At 38.3% G+C, this 21,016-nt stretch overlaps 1 protein-coding gene across 11 annotated transcripts in view; it reads left to right on the forward strand.

Moving 5' to 3' along the window:
• The window catches only part of Nf1 (neurofibromin 1), a 58,180-nt gene that overhangs the window by 24,131 nt on the left and 13,033 nt on the right, over positions 1 to 21,016 (forward strand). For 6 of the 11 annotated variants that reach the window (XM_069500967.1, XM_069500968.1, XM_069500970.1 and 3 more), the window contains 31 exons: positions 206 to 296; positions 987 to 1,161; positions 1,583 to 1,769; positions 2,491 to 2,543; positions 3,186 to 3,386; positions 3,749 to 3,871; positions 4,327 to 4,465; positions 4,910 to 5,074; positions 5,425 to 5,526; positions 5,621 to 5,758; positions 6,250 to 6,430; positions 6,528 to 6,634; positions 6,716 to 6,792; positions 7,042 to 7,235; positions 7,680 to 7,783; positions 8,049 to 8,099; positions 8,260 to 8,346; positions 8,571 to 8,742; positions 9,215 to 9,353; positions 9,810 to 10,031; positions 10,383 to 10,462; positions 10,659 to 10,792; positions 11,112 to 11,252; positions 11,518 to 11,597; positions 12,013 to 12,188; positions 12,397 to 12,509; positions 12,947 to 13,052; positions 13,523 to 13,593; positions 15,536 to 15,613; positions 17,481 to 17,570; positions 18,592 to 18,690. In XM_069500967.1, the coding sequence (XP_069357068.1) occupies positions 206 to 296; positions 987 to 1,161; positions 1,583 to 1,769; positions 2,491 to 2,543; positions 3,186 to 3,386; positions 3,749 to 3,871; positions 4,327 to 4,465; positions 4,910 to 5,074; positions 5,425 to 5,526; positions 5,621 to 5,758; positions 6,250 to 6,430; positions 6,528 to 6,634; positions 6,716 to 6,792; positions 7,042 to 7,235; positions 7,680 to 7,783; positions 8,049 to 8,099; positions 8,260 to 8,346; positions 8,571 to 8,742; positions 9,215 to 9,353; positions 9,810 to 10,031; positions 10,383 to 10,462; positions 10,659 to 10,792; positions 11,112 to 11,252; positions 11,518 to 11,597; positions 12,013 to 12,188; positions 12,397 to 12,509; positions 12,947 to 13,052; positions 13,523 to 13,593; positions 15,536 to 15,613; positions 17,481 to 17,570; positions 18,592 to 18,690 (3,876 nt within the window). The remainder of the gene's footprint in view (positions 1 to 205; positions 297 to 986; positions 1,162 to 1,582; positions 1,770 to 2,490; positions 2,544 to 3,185; positions 3,387 to 3,748; positions 3,872 to 4,326; positions 4,466 to 4,909; positions 5,075 to 5,424; positions 5,527 to 5,620; positions 5,759 to 6,249; positions 6,431 to 6,527; positions 6,635 to 6,715; positions 6,793 to 7,041; positions 7,236 to 7,679; positions 7,784 to 8,048; positions 8,100 to 8,259; positions 8,347 to 8,570; positions 8,743 to 9,214; positions 9,354 to 9,809; positions 10,032 to 10,382; positions 10,463 to 10,658; positions 10,793 to 11,111; positions 11,253 to 11,517; positions 11,598 to 12,012; positions 12,189 to 12,396; positions 12,510 to 12,946; positions 13,053 to 13,522; positions 13,594 to 15,535; positions 15,614 to 17,480; positions 17,571 to 18,591; positions 18,691 to 21,016) is intronic. The other 5 variants (XM_069500974.1, XM_069500976.1, XM_069500975.1 and 2 more) reach the window with 3 other exon arrangements.

The raw sequence follows: 21,016 nt of genomic DNA on the forward strand, positions 1-21,016 counted from the left end.
GGGTCCCAAAGTGCTAAAATGGCGACCTCGAACCGGGAAGCGCAGCGTTGGAAGACTCCCCCTAGGTGGACAGATGACATTAATGTTTTTTTTTAGCTATCTGCATGCCAAATTTCAGCCCGATCCGTCCAGTAGTTTGAGTTGTATGTTGATAGATCAGTCAGTCAGTCACTTTTCCTTTTATATATTTAGATTTCGGTTTTAGGTACTCAGCAAAAGATTTGTGCAGTTCCCACAGACAAGCGTTGGTGCAGTCGGTACCGTTCTGTTCTTGCGGTACATTAATCCAGCTATAGGTAAGACTTTACCTTAAAAACTTCAGTATTGTTGAATTGCTTTTTACTGGCTTGGCTAATAATAAGTTTAAATTCCAACTTTTTAGTTTTATTTGCCTTTAAAGTTAAAATATAAACCAAAACAAAACTTGCATTCCACCAAAAAAACACTTTTACGATCATGTGCTATACAGAGTGTAACCAGAACGCTAGCAAGAACTTAGCGTTATTGTTATACTATACCTAAACCGTCCAATACCCATAACCATTTGCCACATTTTGTAGTTTTAGTGATTTAGTATTTTACAACCCCGCAATGTATAACGTGCAAAACTTGGGTCAATGCCCCTCCTACGACGTGGCATTGACTCCGAATGGCCTACTTACGCAAAGCTCGTTGATCTCTAGCGTCAGTCAGATGCTTTATTTGCAATATATCGTGAATTTTTACAAAATATACGATTTTTTGCGGTTTTTTTTGGTGTTATCATATCAGTAGTATCACCTGTCTTCGTTTTTGCTAGCGTTCTAGTTACACCTGTACAGTACGATTCAAACTTAAATGCGTCTGCGTGAAGTTGCGACACGTGCGCAGTTACCCTCCCCGCTTCCCCGGACACCCAAAATGTGTGTGGTGCGCAACGTCGTGCGCAAACTTCAGGGGCGCATTTAAGTTTGAATCGTACTGTATATGTGTATGTTTCGTTATAGTGTCTCCCCAAGAGATGGGCATAGTCAACCGCCCAATACCTCCGCACATAAAACGTGGACTGATGCTCATGTCCAAGATCCTGCAGAACATCGCTAACCACGTGGAGTTCTCGAAGGAACAACACATGTTGCCTTTCAACGACTTTCTGAGGGAACACTTTGAAGCTGGACGGAAGTAAGTATGACACTAGATTACTTGATGAATATTTGCGAATTAAAAGTACAGTACGCTGCAGAAAGTAATGTACATCGAATCATGTCTGTAGAATGACATTTCGGCTTTGTCATTCATACCTATATGACGTTTTGTCGGTCTCGTCGACAGAGACAATGCTCTACAAATCTGCTGTCTTCTTCTAAAGGTCGATGTACATTATTTTCTCCCGTGTACTGTATGCAGCTTTGTATGGAAACAAGGCCGTGGCATGTGGTAGTTCCAGCAAGAGACCTATTTCCAGCTGCGAACGTGTGTCGGTTGACGACTACTTCCTTAGTACCCATTTTATTAAAATTTTCTAGGGTATGCGATGAAAAATGTTGGTGTTGCTCCGTTTTAAAGTTCTTTGGAAACGGTTTATTTATTTATTTTCTTATAGATTCTTCATAGAGATCGCGTCAGATTGCGAAACAGCCGACCAGACAGCGTCACATAACCTGTCATTCATCAGCGATGCGAATGTATTAGCGTTGCACAGACTTCTCTGGAACCATCAAGAAAAGATCGGTGACTATCTGTCGTGTAGTCGGGATCACAAGGCGGTTGGGAGACGACCGTTCGATAAGGTAGGTTTTCTGAAAAACCTGATTATGTTTCAAATTTGCTTGGCTCCACTATCAGAGTTTGGCAAATGATTCGTGATATCGCGAATTGTGTGGTCGGCGGCAATCGTATCGTTCCGCATATTCGCGCTAACCCGAATGGTTGGCCCGATTTTTTTTTAAACTTATAGACTAATGCTTGGCTGTTATCAAATTTGCTGGCAATTAAAAATAGAAGAAGAAAGAAAAAACGTTTATCTTTGAAAGTTGTGCCACTCAACAGAACCTACCTAAAGGGTTGGTTAGGTTTTGATTTGGTTTATAATGTCTATTCACTATTGACTTAAAGGTGGGTTGAAGGCGAATATAGGTTTTTTAAAAACCCCGCGGGAACCCTTTGTTTTTCTAGGATGTATTCACTATCACAGAATGTCGCGTCTGCAGGCCGGCTTTGAAAATTCGCCAAACACAAAACATCCGCCGTATCCTAAATAGCGTGGCCAGTTGATTTGCCGAATGCTGAACTGTCGTAGCCTGAACTCAAATCATTTGCCGAATTCCTAGAGTGAACAAAATAATATTCGGAACTAAAATGAGTATTAATATTTTGCTCAAAGAAATTCACAAAAAATGTGTCAGTTAAATTATTTAAGGAGTCTTGCACTTGATTTAGGACCATAGCTTTTTTAGTAATATTTAAGTTTCAATGGAGTCATGTTTCGTAAAACAAAATATCTTGTTACAGATGGCAACACTTCTTGCGTACTTAGGTCCCCCTGAACACAAACCCGTGGAGTCGTAAGTGTTTGAATAAAAAAATCTCGCAACATCGACTCTACTTCTAGCCTTTCTTAATAAAGTACCTCCATTATTTTTCTCTTTTTTCTGTCATCCCGTTTCACTTTCGTTTCGCTTGACTTTTGAAAAATTCTTTTGAAACCACTACTCAAATACAATACCCGGCAGTAAATATTACACAATGAGTTTTAGAAAGAGACAATCGGTAGCTTAGGCTACGTAGAACATCATCGCTGTCGTTGAAATTGCCGCGACTAAACGACGCATAGGCATGAGTGAGAGAGACGAGGTTCTACAAAGCTGAAGCTGACAATTATCTCTTTCTCAATCTCGATATGTAGTCTGGCTAACGAAAGAAGAGCTCTGAAATTAATATGACAGCCCTGAAATAACCTAATTTGATAGAACAGAAATAAAAATAAGCAATTCTAAAGTATCAAATTAGGTTATTCCAGGTCCGTCATACTAATTTTGCAGCTGCCATACTGATTTTTTTTAATTTACCGTGCTTTTCTAGTCTCATCTTTTATTAGCTCTACCAAATATTTACTGCCGATTATTTATTATACAGGCATTTGAGGTACGTGTGTGAGCTAATGATGTCTATAAGATTTACAAGAGGGTTTTGGTTAAATTTTTCAGTGCATCAAGTCTTCTATTCTCATCATACGCGCGATGGTCATCTATCGACATGTCCTCAACTAACTTTGAGGAGTTCATCGTTAAGCATAACATGCACCAGAAGGAGGAATTCAAGAGTATAAAAAGCCTGAATATCTTCTACCAGGCAGGCACCAGCAAGATTGGCAACCCAGTGTTTTACTTTATCTCTAGGAGATACAAGTGAGTTTTAATTTTCACGTATTATAAATAATTGCGCTATTGACCACTGCAAGTGAAAGTTCTTATCTCGGGACAGGGTAATATTATATCTGTTAAAAAATTAAAATTCCGATTGGAATAAGTTTCTGTTAATCAAAATTGACTTGACCTCAGTACGGTCAAAATTTTGCTACACACATCGAAAATATTCTACGTAAATCTCAAACACACACATACATGCTTGCGTGCTTGAGATGTAATAAATGTCAACCTAACATCACCTTGGTGACTTGGTTTTCTTGAATAAATGATTAAAATTTCAAATCACAGAACATTTGAACTAATTTTGTCTTTATTTTTGGTATCTTTTTACTTTGTTTCAGAATCGGTGAAGTGAACGCGGACTTGCTAATATACCACGTCATTCTGACACTGAAGCCGTTTTGTCACCAAGCATTTGAGCTGGTAGTCGATTTCACGCATACAAATTCTGATAACCGTTTTAGGTAAGCAGATCAGCTCAGTTTCAAATGTTTAAAACGTGTTGTAATTTCACGGCGTGTTGTGGGAATTTAGCAATTAAATATAATTTGCTTTGACGGTGAAGAAAAATATCCTGAAGATACTTGCATGACTGAGAGTTCTCCATAATTGTCTTAAAGGTGTGTGAAGTCTATTAACTCTCACTATTAGTCACTTGTCAAGCGTGTTGAACTGCTTTTTTTGCTTCACAAACATGTTTTCAAAAAGATTCAAAATTTAATTAGAAAACATAGTTTCGTTTGTGATTCGTTGGTAACTCAAAATGGTTAGCGCCACTGAGATTTTTGGCTCTCTCATTTGTATGGAATTACGTAACAGAGAGAGCGCTATACTAACTTCATGCGCGGATAGGGTATAAGAGGAGACTCGTGTTCTATTGGGCCGGCGATGGGTTGAGATGATGATGTGTGTCTGGCAGGACGGATTTCCTGCAGAAGTGGTTCAGCGTGCTGCCGGAGGTGGCGTACGGCAACGTGCACGCGTGCTACATCTACAACTGCAACAGCTGGGTGCGCGAGTACACCAAGTTCCACGAGGCCATACTCATGCCGCTGCGGGTACGTTGCATTGTGCTAGTCAGGACGGATTCCATTATGATTCTTGAAAAATATGCATTTTTGGGCAAATTTTTAGGTGAATTACACTGAAATTGAGAGTCAGGCCAATACTATTCTGAAGAAAATATAAAAAATTAGACTACACTTTGACGTAAGATTTTTACGCCTTTATTACCTGTTAGCTCCCAAAGCCACCATGATCCAAACAAACGTTCCTCCCAGTGTTGGGGACAATACGCAGAGAAACTTTCAGCTTTTATAAAATAACGAAGGAAAATAACGAAGTTCCGGCTCGCACTGCCAGCGCTTAGTCCATATCCAAATATATGTATTTTTAGTTCTAAAATGTCAAAAGCACATAGTGGAACAGGATCTTCTAAAGGATTTTCTTTAAATGTTTTTTCATTAATAGCGAGGTGTCTTACCAGATTTTGTCTCATTCAGGGAAACCGCAAAATAATTTTCATAGACACAAACTGTCGACTCGGCGATTTTATAGACCCGGAACAACAGAAGCTACCCGGAGCCACGCTGTCCTTAGAAGAGGACCTCAAAGTCTTCAATAATGCTCTGAAATTGTCGCATAAAGATACCAAAGTCGCTATAAAGGTAAGTCTTATTTTTGAATATCTCTCCTTTGCAGTCCTTTTTCGGTGACAGTTTCCGCAATCGTGTGGAATTTACACGAATTAGACTCCCTCACTTAATCAGACCATATAGTTGTTAAGCAGCATCTGATTTATTTTAACTGGATTCATTGCTCTGGGTTCTTACATAGTGGCATGTTGCTTTCTTACCGTCCTGTAATAATTTACTTCTATAGGCTTTTGTAGTAAAAATTCAAAATTAAATGAAATATATTGCAGGTAAGTGAGTTTTCATACAAACTTCACTTTCCCCTGCTACTCCGCTTGTATACAATATTTCAAAGAAACTATATAAAACATGATTTATTTTAGGTGGGACCAACAGCTCTACAAATAACATCGATAGAGAAAAGCAAAGTGCTTGGCTTACCAGTTTTACTGAATGACGTTTATTATGCTTCAGAAATTGATGAGGTAATTTCTTTTTTACTCAATCTTGTTCGATTCGACCATTACAATAAGGTTATTTGTATATCGCTTAGCTATACCATAAATGATATGCTTTTAGGTTTGTTTAGTAGACGACAATCAATTCTCTCTGTCGATTATCAACGAACCGACGCCTCTCAGCTTCATACACAATGACTGTGACAATATAGTCCAATCTATCATACATATACGAAACAGATGGGAGTTGAGTCAACCCGTAAGTATACTTAACATAATATAACATTGAATTAGAGCCCTAGTAGCTCAACGGTACATAAATCAGGTTTAATAACTTGAACCAGAAGATTGTAAGCGAAACCTCTTTCTATCTAAAATTAAACTTTTATAAAAATGCTATCTGTATACGGCGCATAAATCTTGCGCAATTTCCTCAACTTGCACCGTTTACACGACTTGCACAAGCGCTTATAAAATCATTCGGCGACTTGCGTATGCGCCCGTGCTTGGAATTTGCGCAAGCTGAGCGACGCACGCAGATCACATAACCGCGTATACAAGTTAATAAAGTTTGCAAACCCTCATAACTATCGTGAAGTCTTGGATTATTTAATGTTTTAGCGTTTAAACTATCGTGAGTGATTTCCATTATACATATATCACACACCGGCTCACGTGTTTCGTCGACGTTAACCCAGCCGGGATCCTTTTTCACAGGGGCTTAGTATAATAAATGTTTTGTACACACAGGATTCAGTAACGGTCCACCAAAAAATTAGGCCAAAAGACGTACCGGGAACACTTCTCAACATGGCCTTGTTAAACTTGGGATCATGTGACCCCACTTTACGCACCGCAGCGTACAACCAGCTTTGTGCGTTAACGGCTACCTTCCATTTGAAGATTGAGGGGACTTTACTTGAGACTTCTGGTGAGTCTTTCTAAACCCTAAAGGGATTATTTGCGTAGTAAATTAGCTATTTTCTTTCGCTTAAAAAAATAACTAAGATAAAATGTTATTCCCACAGGTCTATGTATACCGTCCAATAACACAATCTTTATCAAATCTGTAAGCGAAAAGCTGGCGCACAACGAACCACATTTGACCCTCGAATTTTTAGAAGAATGTATTCAGGCAAGACTTACACATAGTCGTACTAAAACCATTTGAGAACTTTTTTTAATTTGTTTTATCAAAATTCAATAAATTTTTCAGGGATTTAGAGGTTCAACTATAGAACTGAAACATTTGTGCTTGGAATATATGACCCCGTGGTTGGCGAATTTAGTGAGGTATGCAAAATTAAAATGTTATTTATGTTTGCTCTCCAAGAGTAAGAAAGACAAGGTTAAGGGTAAAAAGTTGGGAAAAGAATGGAATTTAAACTTTTGATCTATCATAGAGTCCAATTAATTAATGAGGATTGAACAATCGAGAACTCTTCCAATATTATGTACCTGGAACGGTTATTAGCATAAGAAAATAAGTTATCCCTAAAAAAATATTTAAGATCTAAGTCTGTAACATAAATTTTCTCACAGATTCTGTAAACCCTCGGAAGAATCACGTCGCAAAAACCAAGTGGCCCAAATTCTTGAAAAGTTAATAACCCTTACAATTGAAGAGACAGAGATGTACCCGTCGGTCCAGGCCAAGATCTGGGGCTCCATCGGCCAGGTGCCAGAACTGATTGATATGGTGTTGGACAGTTTCATACACAGAAGTGTCAATTCTGGTATGTTTTGGAATGCATCGATTATATTCCTGACGAATCAAACTCAGGATTGAGTTCCATTACCAATAAACACTTCTACTTAACGCCAACCGAAATCATGAAGTTAACCATGTTTTTGTCTCTGACTTTATAGAGTTTATTGTAATTAAACTTCGCGTACCGGATTACGAGCTATGGGTGCAGCATAGTTCGTGGCTTCCATAGTCGTGACAAGCTTAATTTTTTTTTATTTACTTAAATACACAACCAATATTTCTTCGCAATATATCGTTTTTTTTTACATTTTTGAGAACTTCACTTTTAACCTGTAAAAGCGGTTTAACTTTTTTAATCTATTTCTTAAATTTTATAACAATAATAATTAGAACTCGCGCCCTAAATATTTCCGTCGTAAATAACGAAACTAATTGCGATACATCTGACGGGTCATGTTTTTAAACGCAGGTCTTGGGTCACCTATGATCGAGATAATGGCCGACACGGCTGTAGCACTTGCGTCTGCTAACGTGCAGCTAGTTTCCAAGAAAGTTATTGGAAGAATGTGTAGGGTAAGAAATTCCTATTCTTCCACATTTCCCTCTCAAACATTGTAATTAGTGAAATATAGGCCTTGCCATTCATATTTCAAACATTTTACATGATTTGATGTCGAACTGGCGTCCATTATCAGATATCAGATAATATGGAACCCCTTTTTTGCGTTTGGTTGTCCATGCTTATGATTTTTAAACGTTTAGTTTTTCTTTTCTTTTGTAAGTATTTTAAATAATATGAGTTTGTATTTATTGATTTTCTTTTTATATTTTTCTGCAGGCCCTATCTAAACTACCTAATAATTCTCTGGGTCCCGTAACAGCGGCCTCTGTAAGTTATGTAATATTTTTTGTTTTATTTCTATAAGTTTTTCTTTTTATTTATTTAATTTGCTTTCACGACATACCTTTCTAAAATTGTTTAAACATTGTTTTTTCAAAGAATTCCTTTAACTATAACCTATTAAAATAAAATAATTTCTGAACAACAGGTGGTGGACAAAACATGTCATTCACCAACAGCCATGTTGGAACAGCATATGATGTGGGATGATATTGCGATACTTGCTAGATACTTGGTAAGGTTCTACTGTTTACTGGTTCACACTTTTCCATTTAAGGGTTAGGCCCATAATAAATGTTGTTTGCAATGTTTGATGAGTACAGTCACCTTCTTTTAGGTTCGTGCGCTGTTTTTACATGACACTGCTAATTCACATTATATTATGATTAAAAAAATTGTGACTTTTGGCCCATAAAACTTACATTCTGAGATTATTATGGCGTATATTTTTTATGCCAGTTGATGCTGTCATTCAACAACTGCCTCGACGTAACCCGTCACCTCCCGTACCTATTCCACACGGTCACATTCCTGGTGTGCTCCGGCACGGTATCGATGCGCGCTGCAACGCACGGGCTGGTTATCAATATCATACATTCTTTATGTACCTGTAACTCGCCTACATTTGCGGGTAAGTGGCTTTTCAGACTCTGTGTTTCTAGACTAAAACGCTTATTAAAATTAATTGACGTGTTTTCATTAAAAATTCAATATAAATATTTGTTTATGTCAAAACTCTACTGTCTACTAAACTGTCAACTCTACCGCCAGCCCAAAAAGCAGGTTCTACTGAGAATAGTGGACATAACACTTTTGACGTGGTGTCCATAATAAGTTATAGTAAATTCCCGAAACTTCACCTCGTCTAAAAACTAGTCGACCGACTAACGAAATTATGGTCAATCTTGGACATAACCTCCTTTGTGTTTTCTTCAAACTACGCATAGTAAAGAACACAACAAAAAGCTATGTATCCAACTAAGAAGAAGACTATTTTGGACATTTTTTTTAAATGTTCGCCTAAAGAGAACACCAAACTCCCCTAATCCTCGATAAACAATAATAATAATCTATTAAAGACTGATTTTAGCAAGGTTTTTCAGAAGAAACGCAGCGCCTACTAATGCTGTCTCTCGACGAGTTCGCTCTGCCCAAGTTTTACCAAATGTTCGGAATATCCAAAGTTAAGTCGGCCGCCGTCACCGCTTTTAGGAGTCCTTATAACCGACACACAGCTGATTGGTATGTCATTTGTTCTTTTTAATACGTCAGGGTCATTGTTTAAGATCTTTGTTTTATTGTTGCTGTTATTTCAATTTCCTAAGACTTTTTTGTGAACCAGAGGATTAGAGAGCCCAAAAATAATAAAGATAATGTTTTATCCAGGGCCGTTTAAGTTATCTTTCGGTAAACCAGTTAGTAAAAGATTTATTGACAAGGCATTACCCTGGCGCTTCTATTATTTGAGCATAAGAACCCATGAAGTGGAAGCGCGGGGGTGATTCATACCTTGTAGTGTGGCACACTGATGGTATAAATATTTTGTTTTTTCCTTTATTTTTCTTTGGCAGAATAATTTCAACACACCTTAAAACGTCTGTCAAAGTTAGCAAGCTTTATTTATAACTCGTAAGAAAAGCATCCTTTTCTAAAAGCATCTTTTTTGTCAAAAAATCATTGACAAAAATATTTCTCCAGGTATTCGGACTCATACACTTGCTCTGAAGGCAGTGTCGGCCCTATAGCCGTGGGTATACCTGGTGCCGTGGGAGTGGGGACGCATATAGGACTAGGGCCGTGTTCCCAGTCTGACCGTGAGCGACTGCCTTTACAATCGCTTGAGATCATCGTGGACGCACTGCTTGAGATTATGGAGGCGTGTATGCACGATATACCCACCTGTGATTGGCTGGTAACTTGGTGAGTGATTTCATTTTGAACTGTCGCTTTGAACTAGGTGATGCCCACCGTTTCGTTGTTTTAGGTTTTGAAAATCCCGTAAGAACTCGATTTTCTGAGATGAACTTCTATGCCCGTTTTTGGGATGCAAGCTGTCTTTATACCTTTAGTCAAAATGGATTAGGCGGATTGACGGTGAAATGGTAACAGACAGACAGACACACTTTCGTATTTATAATATTAGGATCTGGTATGGAATATTTCACATGTGTCGTTGGCTATCATTCAGTGTTAGACACAGAGTTAGCGAATCAGTAGGCTGGTCCTGTACTGAAAAAAGTTTAAATACTTGGAATAATATTTCTCCCCCAGGACATCCTTGGCAAAGAGTTTCGCATTCTGTTTCAACCCGGCGCTGCAGCCACGAGCACTCATTGTGTTTGGATGTATAAGTAAGTACACGTAAAATTTTACTTATATAATGTAATCAGACTGAAATATCGTAGAAGGAATATAGAAGAGGATTAGACATAAAAGAAGAATGGAGTGTGACGCTTTGCCGTGCTTTTTCTTATATGAATACAATTAATTGACAACACAAAGGTCGTTCTTAGACGTGTTTCAAAGTTTATTTTCTTAAATCTATAGGTAAAAATGTAACAGACGATGATATGAAACAACTCCTGCGCATACTCGTAAAGGCGTTGGAATCGTTCAACGACCTGGCGTTATTAGAAGCCATAATCATGTGTTTGACAAGATTGCAGCCGCTTTTGTATTCTGTAAGTATTTTGTGTTTTCATGCGTCCTCAACAAATTGCAGAGATAGGTAAAAATGTAGTAAAATTACCACCAAGAAAAAAAAGCAAACTATACCTTTAATTTTTTTTTTTCATTTTCATTTATACCAATTTGTGCTTATTTCCATATTTTTGCTCGTCACGCCGGCTATACTTGATTTGTCCGCAATATGCACCGTAAATCAGATAATTTCGCGATTTCAAGTTTTAGTACCAGAGCAACTAAAATTTTGTAGCATGTCACTTAAAAATCACGTATATTCCATTTTCCTCATCCTTAAGTTTTTGATTTCTTTTTTAGGAATCTCCAATCCACAAAGCATTATTCTGGGTCGCGTTATCTGTACTCCAACTGGATGAACCTACGTTATACGCGGCGGGTCTCGCGTTAATGGAACAAAATTTACATACGTTGGATTCGCAGGGAGCTTTTGATGACAAGGTATGTGTCCTCCAAATAATTCAGAAATGTAGATAATTATAAATGAAGTTTAAACGGTGTTTAAACTAGTTTTGAACCCGTCCAGAGCTGATAGGCGCGTCATTAAGTACCACTCACGATAGTTGAAATTAGGAAATCAAAAAAAATGTTTGATTCTTAGGAAATCTGTTTTATTATTTATTATTTTTATTTACATTTTATCACCTTTCTTGGGTTTGTTTCTCGTCAAAATGGTTAAAACATTTGATTGATTTGTCATTTTCAGCCTTTCGAACAAATCATGTTGGAAACTAGAGAACCTTTGGAGTGGCATTTCAAGCAACTGGACCATGCTGTTGGATTAAGGTGAGTCAAAATGTTTTTTTTTGCAAATCCAAGTCTAAACATCACACATCTTTAATTCGCACCTATTTCATCCAAATTTTTGAAGTGAAAACTTTCTTGCGTTGGGTGATTTTGGAATAGTTAGAAACTTCAAGGTCACGTCACCGACATGCTAATGTTAATAGTGCTCAGAATGCCGATAGATATTGAACTACAGTAATGTTAATGGTTTTAAACTTACAAATTATGAATGGTCATGATCAACCAATAGCCGGCTCACTACAAAGTTGGTCGGGTCTCCTCTCAGTGTGAGACGGAAATTACGAATGAATCCCTTTAATTTGAATATAAAAAACACTGTTATTTTATAGTTTTAAGTTTTCACTTATGTCGGTAGTCCCCAGTGACTGACAATTATTTTTAAATCTTCATACAGTTTCCGGTCCAACTTCCACTTCGCTCTTGTGGGTCACCTGCTGAAGGGTTTCCGTCACCCGGCTGCAGGGACCGTGTCGCGTACTTGCCGCGTGCTTGCGTCGCTGCTGTCGCTCGCGGCGCGCCCCAATCGCGACAAGTTCCAGCTCACCACGCGCACCGTCGCCTATCTTACTGGTAACACAAACTCACTGTAACATAAATAAGCAACAACATAAAAATTGTCATAATATAATGTCCTAAAGATTAAACGAAATTCAATGTTAATTCAATTCAATACAATTTTAAATGCTAAAATTAGGATTCAAAAATGTTATATGCTCCACTACCGCAGAAACCTACTCAGTTATACCTTTTATATAAAAAAACCCTAAAAACATTCCAGCACTAGTGTGTGTCAGCGAAGAAGTCCGTTCCCGTTGTCACGTAAAACATTCACTACCGAAATGGTTGCCCGACGACTGCGACCACTACTGTCCCGCTGTTGAACACCATCAGGTGAGGAAATATTCTCCTTTCCGTTAGAAATAAAGTGAGGGTGCAAAAAAATACCCTCTTAACATAACATACATAGATACATAACATAAGTACATTAAAATGTGTGCAAAGTTAGTAATCTAGGTGAAGGCGAAAATAGTATCATTCTAACTTAATAAATATTGGATTATGGATAGAAGCTGGCGTTACTTTGCGGAAGTCCATGGATATACGTGATATATTTCTTTAGGTGGAAGGGTGGGCGGTGCATATCACTTGCTACAAGTTGGACCGTACAGTTTTGTAAAGAAAGAAATACGTTTATTTTTTAAAGCTGTGCCGCCACATATTACCTACTATTAGTTTTTAGGTTCCTCGTATTTAATAAATATTGATGATCAGTATTTCTATTACAAAAATCTGTAGCCATAACTTTAATATTTCTTTTACCGTGACAGTCCTCAATGCTCATCCAACCACAGTCATCTCATTCGTCATGCCAAGGTAGAAGACAAAAATCCTGGGACATTCTCGATCAAGCTGCTTTAAGTTCCGTACATGGGGGTAAGTGAAAGTATTTTATAGTGCCTGGCAAACAATTTGAACATTCCAACAACTGACAATCGTAAAGAGCAATTTAGTACCTATTTTGAATAAATCATTTGACTTTGACTTTGACGCGATTAGCTGGCGAGTGCACGCGATTGATTGATAAATCGTCTTTTGCCTCCGGGAATCGGCTATTTTCTGCCATTTCGTCCAGGTTCACGTTGTTAGCCGAGCATTATATTAAAAATCACTTAAATTTGCTTCATTTACACATTAATGTACACTTCGATCAAGGAGTGATTTTTAAAAAGATGGAGTAATTTTCAGTCACGAATTTAAAAGGCATATTCTTATAAGCTGTTTATATAAAATTGACGAATTCCTGTGATTTTCTTCAGTGGTGTCACAAAAAGGGAACTCCTTTCGAGGATATTGAATTTGGCGTTCCAAAATAATTGATTGCAGATAACGGTGTATAATTTTAGGTAAATCTCCCACACTACAACAATCAAGCAGCGGTGGTCACAGCCCGCATCTAATGTCCATACCACACCAGGTAACACGCAATATTCTCAATATCATTTTATTCATCGTAATATTTGTGATCGGTAATATTCGGTTGATTGGTGTTTAGTTTGGTTTCGAAAAATTATATGCGTTGGAAAGAATTTGGTTTTGTTGTAAAATAATTATTGTCAATCAATATTAAAAATTATAAAATTTTACATAACATTTTACTTCCAATCTATCTAGTAATCTAATCTATCGATAAGTTACTTAAAAAGTAACATAGTGATTTTACGGGAGAGCGGTTTAAATATCAGAGTAGTTAACAGCTCTCCTAGAAAAATGAAAATTTTGTAGTTAATGCTATTGTGAAATAAGCCATCGTAAAGACAATAAACATTCATCTTGATATATTTTGTGAAGTTTTTTATGCTAATATTATATCAATTGAGAAATAATATCCATTCTTTCCTCCGCATCGTACGAAGAATTGGCAATAAAAATTGGCTTGTTAACGCCTTATTTTGAACAATATATGAGTAACAAAGTAAAGCTTATGTGTTGGTAAATTGGAATCATTCGAGTAACTATACTTCATTATTACTGTACTCTCATTGTCAAGCATAAAATGTACAGCCAAGCGTTTTACAAATATACCCGAATCGAAATGTTATTCGCTTTAACCTTCGAAATAGATTGCGGAAAATTAGTTGGCAGAGAATATAAGTGTGGGCACGGATTTTATTACTAATTTATTCTATTCTGCTTTATGCTATCCATTTTATTTCCCAGATATCCCAAATGACCTACATTTTTCTTAAATCTTATTCTCTGAATTGCTCCGTGAACTTGACTCATCGACAGCCAATATGCATCTTATCTTAGGCATAACTATTATTGTCTTATTAAGTAACGCCAACTTTCCTATCTTCGGCCTTTCAACTTTAATCGATGCCAGCCATTTTCCAGATATCGTCTCTCCACCTTGTAGGTTTGCCTAGACGTGGCCTTTACTCGAGAAACTTCCGTTTCCAACGTCCAGGAGCTTCATTGTAGATTCCGAATCTAACTCTGGACTCTAACCTGCAACCGGTTATAAATCTCTCATGCCTCCTAAACATTTTGTCGAACTAGGCCGGCTACATATTATCAACAATTGTTTGTTAACATAACCTAATGAGCGACAGTAGGCACTTTGCTCATAGATTTTGTTTTATGCAGACATGCTGCAGGCTGTCAGAATTTTGCCGGATCGGACGAACGCTTCTGATATTCATAGAGAGAGTGCGTCAGAAATTTTTCTGACAGTCAGTTTTTGATAATATGGCTGGCCTTTATGGGTTGGCTGTACATTTATATTTCGTATATTATAGTTAGCGAGTGATCTATATATTATTATGGTCTGAACTCTATGTGATTTATGGAAAATTAAAATTAACTTTTTTGGCCATTTTCCATAATAATTATACTTAAATAAGTAATAAGGAGTAAAGTAACATTTTATAGAAAGTTTTGTGACTAACGGCAAAATCTTCCAGAAATCACTTCTATCTATAACTGTCTTTCTTTTTTCAGTAACGTTACTAATCATTCTGTCATGTTCTTTCATGCGACTTGTATGGACTTGTGCAATCGTTGCGTTCGTATGTTTGTCTCTCTCACACACCCACACATATTCGTTTCTTCACCCCTGTAACTGTACCGGTATTTCCTAACAAAATACCGGTAACTTTGTATCGTTTTTTTACCTTTATCAAAATGTTCTATTCACGCTTTATGCAAAAAAAAACGTGTGATTTTCTGTTTTTCCACTTCATTTATAAATTATGGATTAAAAAATTAAACAAAATGTTATTGAAGCTGCAATAACACAATTAAAACCTTACAAACTTTGAATTATCAAAAACGAATATGTAAAACACCGTCAAAATCAAAATCATATCAATGGTTTGTGCATGATTGTAATACCGCTTTGCACTGCTTTACACTAGACCTCGGCTAGAATGCGTTTTAAGACCCAGAGATCCTTTTCAGTGCCAACGGCGAAAGACACTATTGGACCCCCTAGGGTAATGTACCTATCAATAACCTAATCGTAACTTTATGCAAAACTAAAAAAATATATAAATAACGTTCCATAGTGTTAGATGAGCTGAATACCTATGTATAGTACGCGGCCGAAAGTAATGTACGTCGATCTATAGAAGGAGATAGCAGATTTGTAGAGCGTTGTCAATGTCGTTGAGACCGACGAAACGTCATGTAGGTATGAGTGACAGAGACAACGCTCTACAAAGCCGAAATATGCCATTCTATAGGCCGATGTATATTTGTACTCGTTACTTGTTTGGTAAATAAATAGCGTAAAAAAAGTTAAATGTTGGGATGAAAATGTGGCTAATTCTGTTGTACACAATGAAACAGAACTAAACTGGCAGGCCTAAATTTAGTGCTATTTTTTCCGCAAGGAGCATGATCAAAGGGATAGCAATACATTTAGAGATGTCCTTTCAGTTTTTAAAATATTTACAGTGAGATAGATACTGAATCTAATTGCAACAAAATTTTAGAGTGTTCGCATTTTTTTTACCGATGTAATAAGAAAGGGACAGACAAACTTAATTTAATTTGAAACGGTGCCAGTCTTGAGCATAGTGTTTTTGTATAGTAAAACTAAAACTTACCGCCGCACTCAGAGTCGCTAATCGTTACTTAAGATTGAGTTAAAACGAGACAGATTTATGTGAGAGCTATAGCTCTGTCTCGTTTAACTCAATCTTAAGGAATGATTAAGCGACTCTGAGTAGTAGTTAGAGTCTTAAATTTAGAATTCATTATCTGTCCTTTTTTAGCAATATTAAATAGAAAAAGATGCAGACATTGCAGGCATTTAGTTTAGAGAAAGACATCAGAATCGACGCCAATTCTCCTTCTTACAAAATATTATTCAGTTTATCAAACATTTGTGAAGATGTAAACATTAATTGAATTTTAGATAGTTACTAACCAAAAATGCCCACCAAGATTCAAACTCAAATAAATGCTGCTTTTCCTACTGTTAGCATAGCAAGTACAAGTGAAGATAATTTCTCCAATAATCCTATGCAAACCCCTTAATAAATTCAAAAGTTCTACCAATTGTTATCACCCTTGCTGGCGACTCCTTTATACGTACGTATAAAGTACTATGAACTACTACATAAGTTCATAGTACTATGAAGCTTGAATCCAGAGTTAAATATTTGGTCGATATTGTTGCCTACATGATAATGCTAATTTTCCAAACAAATGCACGCTCAACGTGCAAACTTTATACGGCAAAGCACGCATGATAGTTTTTGCATCGGCGAACTACTCTCAACCTCCCATGGCCCCACCAAACTCTCGGTTATATGGGCTGATTCGCGGGAGACCCCCGCCCGGTACTTGCTTTTGGCATGTTTCGCAGGGGCGCCTTCTTGTCTCCCACCTATCTCTGCCCTTGGCCCTTGCGTCTTTCTCCCCTTCTGGGTCAGTTTTTCACAACACTCAGATCCCCGCGTGCGGTCCGGATCCTCTCTCAAACACATACTGGTCCGCGATCACGGTACCAAGCTGTTCCGCCTCTTTGCCATTGATGTAAGGCTTTCCGTAGCTTCTCGAAGCTTTCCGCCGAGGCGACGAGATTCTAGTAGAAGACTAGCACTAGACACTTAGTCCGTACAAAAATGACAAAAACAGTCTTGGAGCACTTTTTTCTTGTTTCAGTATTTGGCTATTAAATAAATAAAATAAATTAATTAATAACTGTGTTTTTGGAGTTGGTCTGTAATTTCGGTTTGGTGGTTTTGAGCGTACTTATGCACTCTGTGTATTCTGGATTCAAGCTGCGAGTAGAGTACATGTATAAACTAACAAGTATAGCACTTAAACGTAAACAGTACATAATAAATGCAGGATAGCGAGGGTCGCGCACACAGCGTGCAGCACGGCTCCGCGGGAGACGCGGCGAGGGACTTAGACTTGGACAGCGCGAGCGGTTTGGATGTGAGTATAGATTTTCTAGTTTTAGGGTTCCGTGCCTCAAAAGGGGAAAGAAACAGGAAGGAAGCTAGCATGTCTTATAGCACAAGTAAAGGAATAATCTAAAAACCGTCTTGCGCCGCTTGAAAACAGTGGCTCCCTGTGGCTCTTTTGGGGTCTGACAACGCTGCGCTTTCCGATGCAAGATCGCCATTCCAGCATCTTGGAATCCCACGACCCCGTTGCCACGTCAGTTTTGCAATCCGTTGAGCTATGTCGGTTACTCTGTTTCTCCTATGGATCTCCTTATTTGCGATTTGATCACTTAGGGAAAATGTACACCCTTGCTATTCATTATCCCATGGGAATTTTCGAAAATCTGTCCTGTCTTATAAAGGTAATCTGTGTGCAAAATTTCAGCTTTCTAGGTCCAAAGGTGAGCTAACCCTTGATGAGTCAATCAGTGAGTTAGTCAGGACTTTTTTGTATGTATTGATTATTACATTTGTTCGCTGGTTTTTCAAAGATTATTTACATAACTTAGTAGATCTTCTTCTTCGTCGCTCTGGGCTGGTTTCCGCACTTAAACGTTTCCGTCTGTTGTGCGTGCATTGCCCCTCCCCGCTGAAGTCTTCACTCCAGCCATCCAAGCTCGCTCCAGAAACCAAGTAGACCGCCCAGGCAGCCGAGGGTAGATAGAACTTAGTAGATATATCAGTACCCTTATTTAAATGCGAAAGTGTGTTTGTTTGTTGGTTTGTCCATCAATCTCGTCGCAACGGAGCAACGAATTGACGTGACTTTTTGCCATGGGTATAGTCAAAGACCTGGAGAGTGACATAGGCTACTTTTTATCCCGGAGTTCCCACGGGATTTTTAAAGATCTAAACCACGCGAACGAAGTCGTGGGCATCAGCTAGTAATAGTATAAAGTAATGCCATTCAATATGAATCTTACAAATCCCAGCAATTGACAATCAAAACGTGTACAATGGGATGTACCTAATTTGAATAATTGATTTGACTTTCATTTTTGTATCCTTAGAGCGTAGAAGACGAGGGGCACGGTTCCTCGGGCAGTATGGATGAAAGCGAACGGCCAGGGTCTACCAAGTTCAGTGACTATCCTGATCATTCTTCAAAGGTAAGTTTATCATGACGCCATGATGGTGAAACAGGAGACCAGTTTGAAAAAAAAAACATTTTAACTACAACTCTACACCCCAGGAGAATTTGGCATCTACCTATAATAGTACGCGAAGGGTTGAGATGGCGATCCCGCATCACCCGCGCTTTACCGCACCGGATAAGCGCGGGGGTTGTGCGGGTCCCCACCCTGAATATTATCTCAACCTGCCGCGTACTATACTCGTATATTTCATTATCAATTCCCTTTGCTACCTAACTTGTGTTTATTTAATTTAATTTAATTTAAAATAACTTTATTGTTAATAGATTTACAGAGAGTAAGAATACAGGATACACCTAAAAAACAAAGGGCGACCTTATCACTAAAGTGATCTCTTCCAGGCAACCCATACTTAAGAACTTATAGAACTGTAAGACGGGGAGTCGCAATGTAGCTATAAATATAATATATATATATAAATATATATAGGTATATATAAACACATACACTCTAATAGGTTTATTATTTAATATTCGTATTTTATTGCAACAACCATAAGAATAAAATAGTATTCTATTTTATTCTAGTATTCTATTTTATTATACATATATTGCACCCGGATTTACTGACGTGTAAGTCGATGTTAGCCCGACTAGTTTCGAACCCATCCGGAGTCCTTTTTCACACCCTACGAGTCCCTACTCGTTCGCGCACACGTCGCGGTTGAGACTGCGCGCCGCTGCTCGCACAGCCCGCTGCAAAAAAGGACCCCGGATGGGTTCGAAACTAGTCGGGCTAACATCGACTTACACGTGAGTAAAGCCGGGTGTGAGCCGGGTGCAATATATGTATAATGGAAAACACTCACGATAATTTAAACGCTTTGTTGGAGAGCTAACGAAGGACCAATAATAATTATAAAAATTAGGAAAAAGGGTGTTCAGTTGCTCAGAGTTTCCCAAAATCTACAACTTACAAAACTACCACTTACCGCTTGATTTGGAACGTCCAAAAATCACCAGCACACAAAGGGATGGGCACGGCACAGCACAATTGTCCACCGGTGGGGTAAAACGTGGGATTCGAATGTTTTTGTAGTTGTATTTCTCACGCACGGCGTGGGGAGACGCTCTGTATGTATGTACGACCGTGACGCACGGTGACTTGCAACGGACAGTTAATGCATCACTAATGACGTGTGATGCGAATATTGCGGTCCAATCTACCAATCAGATTAGCCCATGTCCGGCGCGAGAGTGGCTTGTATTGCTAGCTGAAAATCTCGAAAAACAACTGGCTTTACTGAACACACCCCCTACCGAAACCATAAAATGGTTTCCTACCAGTGAGGAAAAATTAAATATTAAAATAGACATAAAATTAATACAAATAATAATAAATAAGTTAGCCCTAAACTAGAATAAAAGAAATATAATAATATTCTAAGTCTTATAATTACTACGAGAATTAGTTAACATAGGGTAGAGGGCTTAACTTGTTGACCGGTCTTTGCAACCGACTCTTTTGTGTGCGTAACGTCACACAACGAACAACGCCATCCGGGCCGGGATGTAGGGCCTCTATTTTGCCCAACGACCACTGACATGGAGGCGCATTCTCATTTTTAATAAGTACTAAGTCACCCACGTTAAGATAATATTTGACGTGAACCACTTTGCACGCTGTTGAAGTGTATTTAAATACTCGCGACTCCATCGCTTCCAAAATAATTGCGAGCTCTTTTGAAGATATTGCCAGCGAGACATCTGCTGATCGGCCTCAAGTTCAAGGGAATATTCCGGCACGGCCGTATGACTTTACCGATCAGGAAATGGCCAGCTGTCATACATTAAATTCATCCGGATTGTCACTCGATGGCAGTGGACTCATAAAGGCCGGGAATTAAGTATAGCTTCAACTTTTACAGAACACTGTAGTTAGTTCTTCGAAAGTTAAGTACTTGTCTCCTACGCTACGCACCAGATGGTACTTTGCAGATTTAATCCCAGCTTCCCAGAGCCCCCCCATATTCGGGGCACTGGCCACGTTGAACTTCCAGGATATTTGTCTCTGTGCGCACCCCGCAGTGATCTCTTTCGTTATCTCGCAAGAATCGCTGCACTTCGTTTAAATGTTTGCTAGCAGCCGAGAAATTCGAACCACGGTCCGAGTGCAAGACCGAGCAAAGTCCTCTGCGTGACGTCATTCTGTCTAGACTCGCTAGGAAACAATCAGCCGACAAGGAAGATAAAACTTCTAAATGCACAGCTTTTGTAGAAAAGCAGATAAATAATGCCAAGTAAGACTTGGTTATCTTAGCATTTTTACGTAAACTTTTTTT

Source organism: Maniola hyperantus, chromosome 9, assembly GCF_902806685.2.
Source record: "Maniola hyperantus chromosome 9, iAphHyp1.2, whole genome shotgun sequence".
Classification (NCBI taxonomy): domain Eukaryota; kingdom Metazoa; phylum Arthropoda; class Insecta; order Lepidoptera; family Nymphalidae; genus Maniola; species Maniola hyperantus.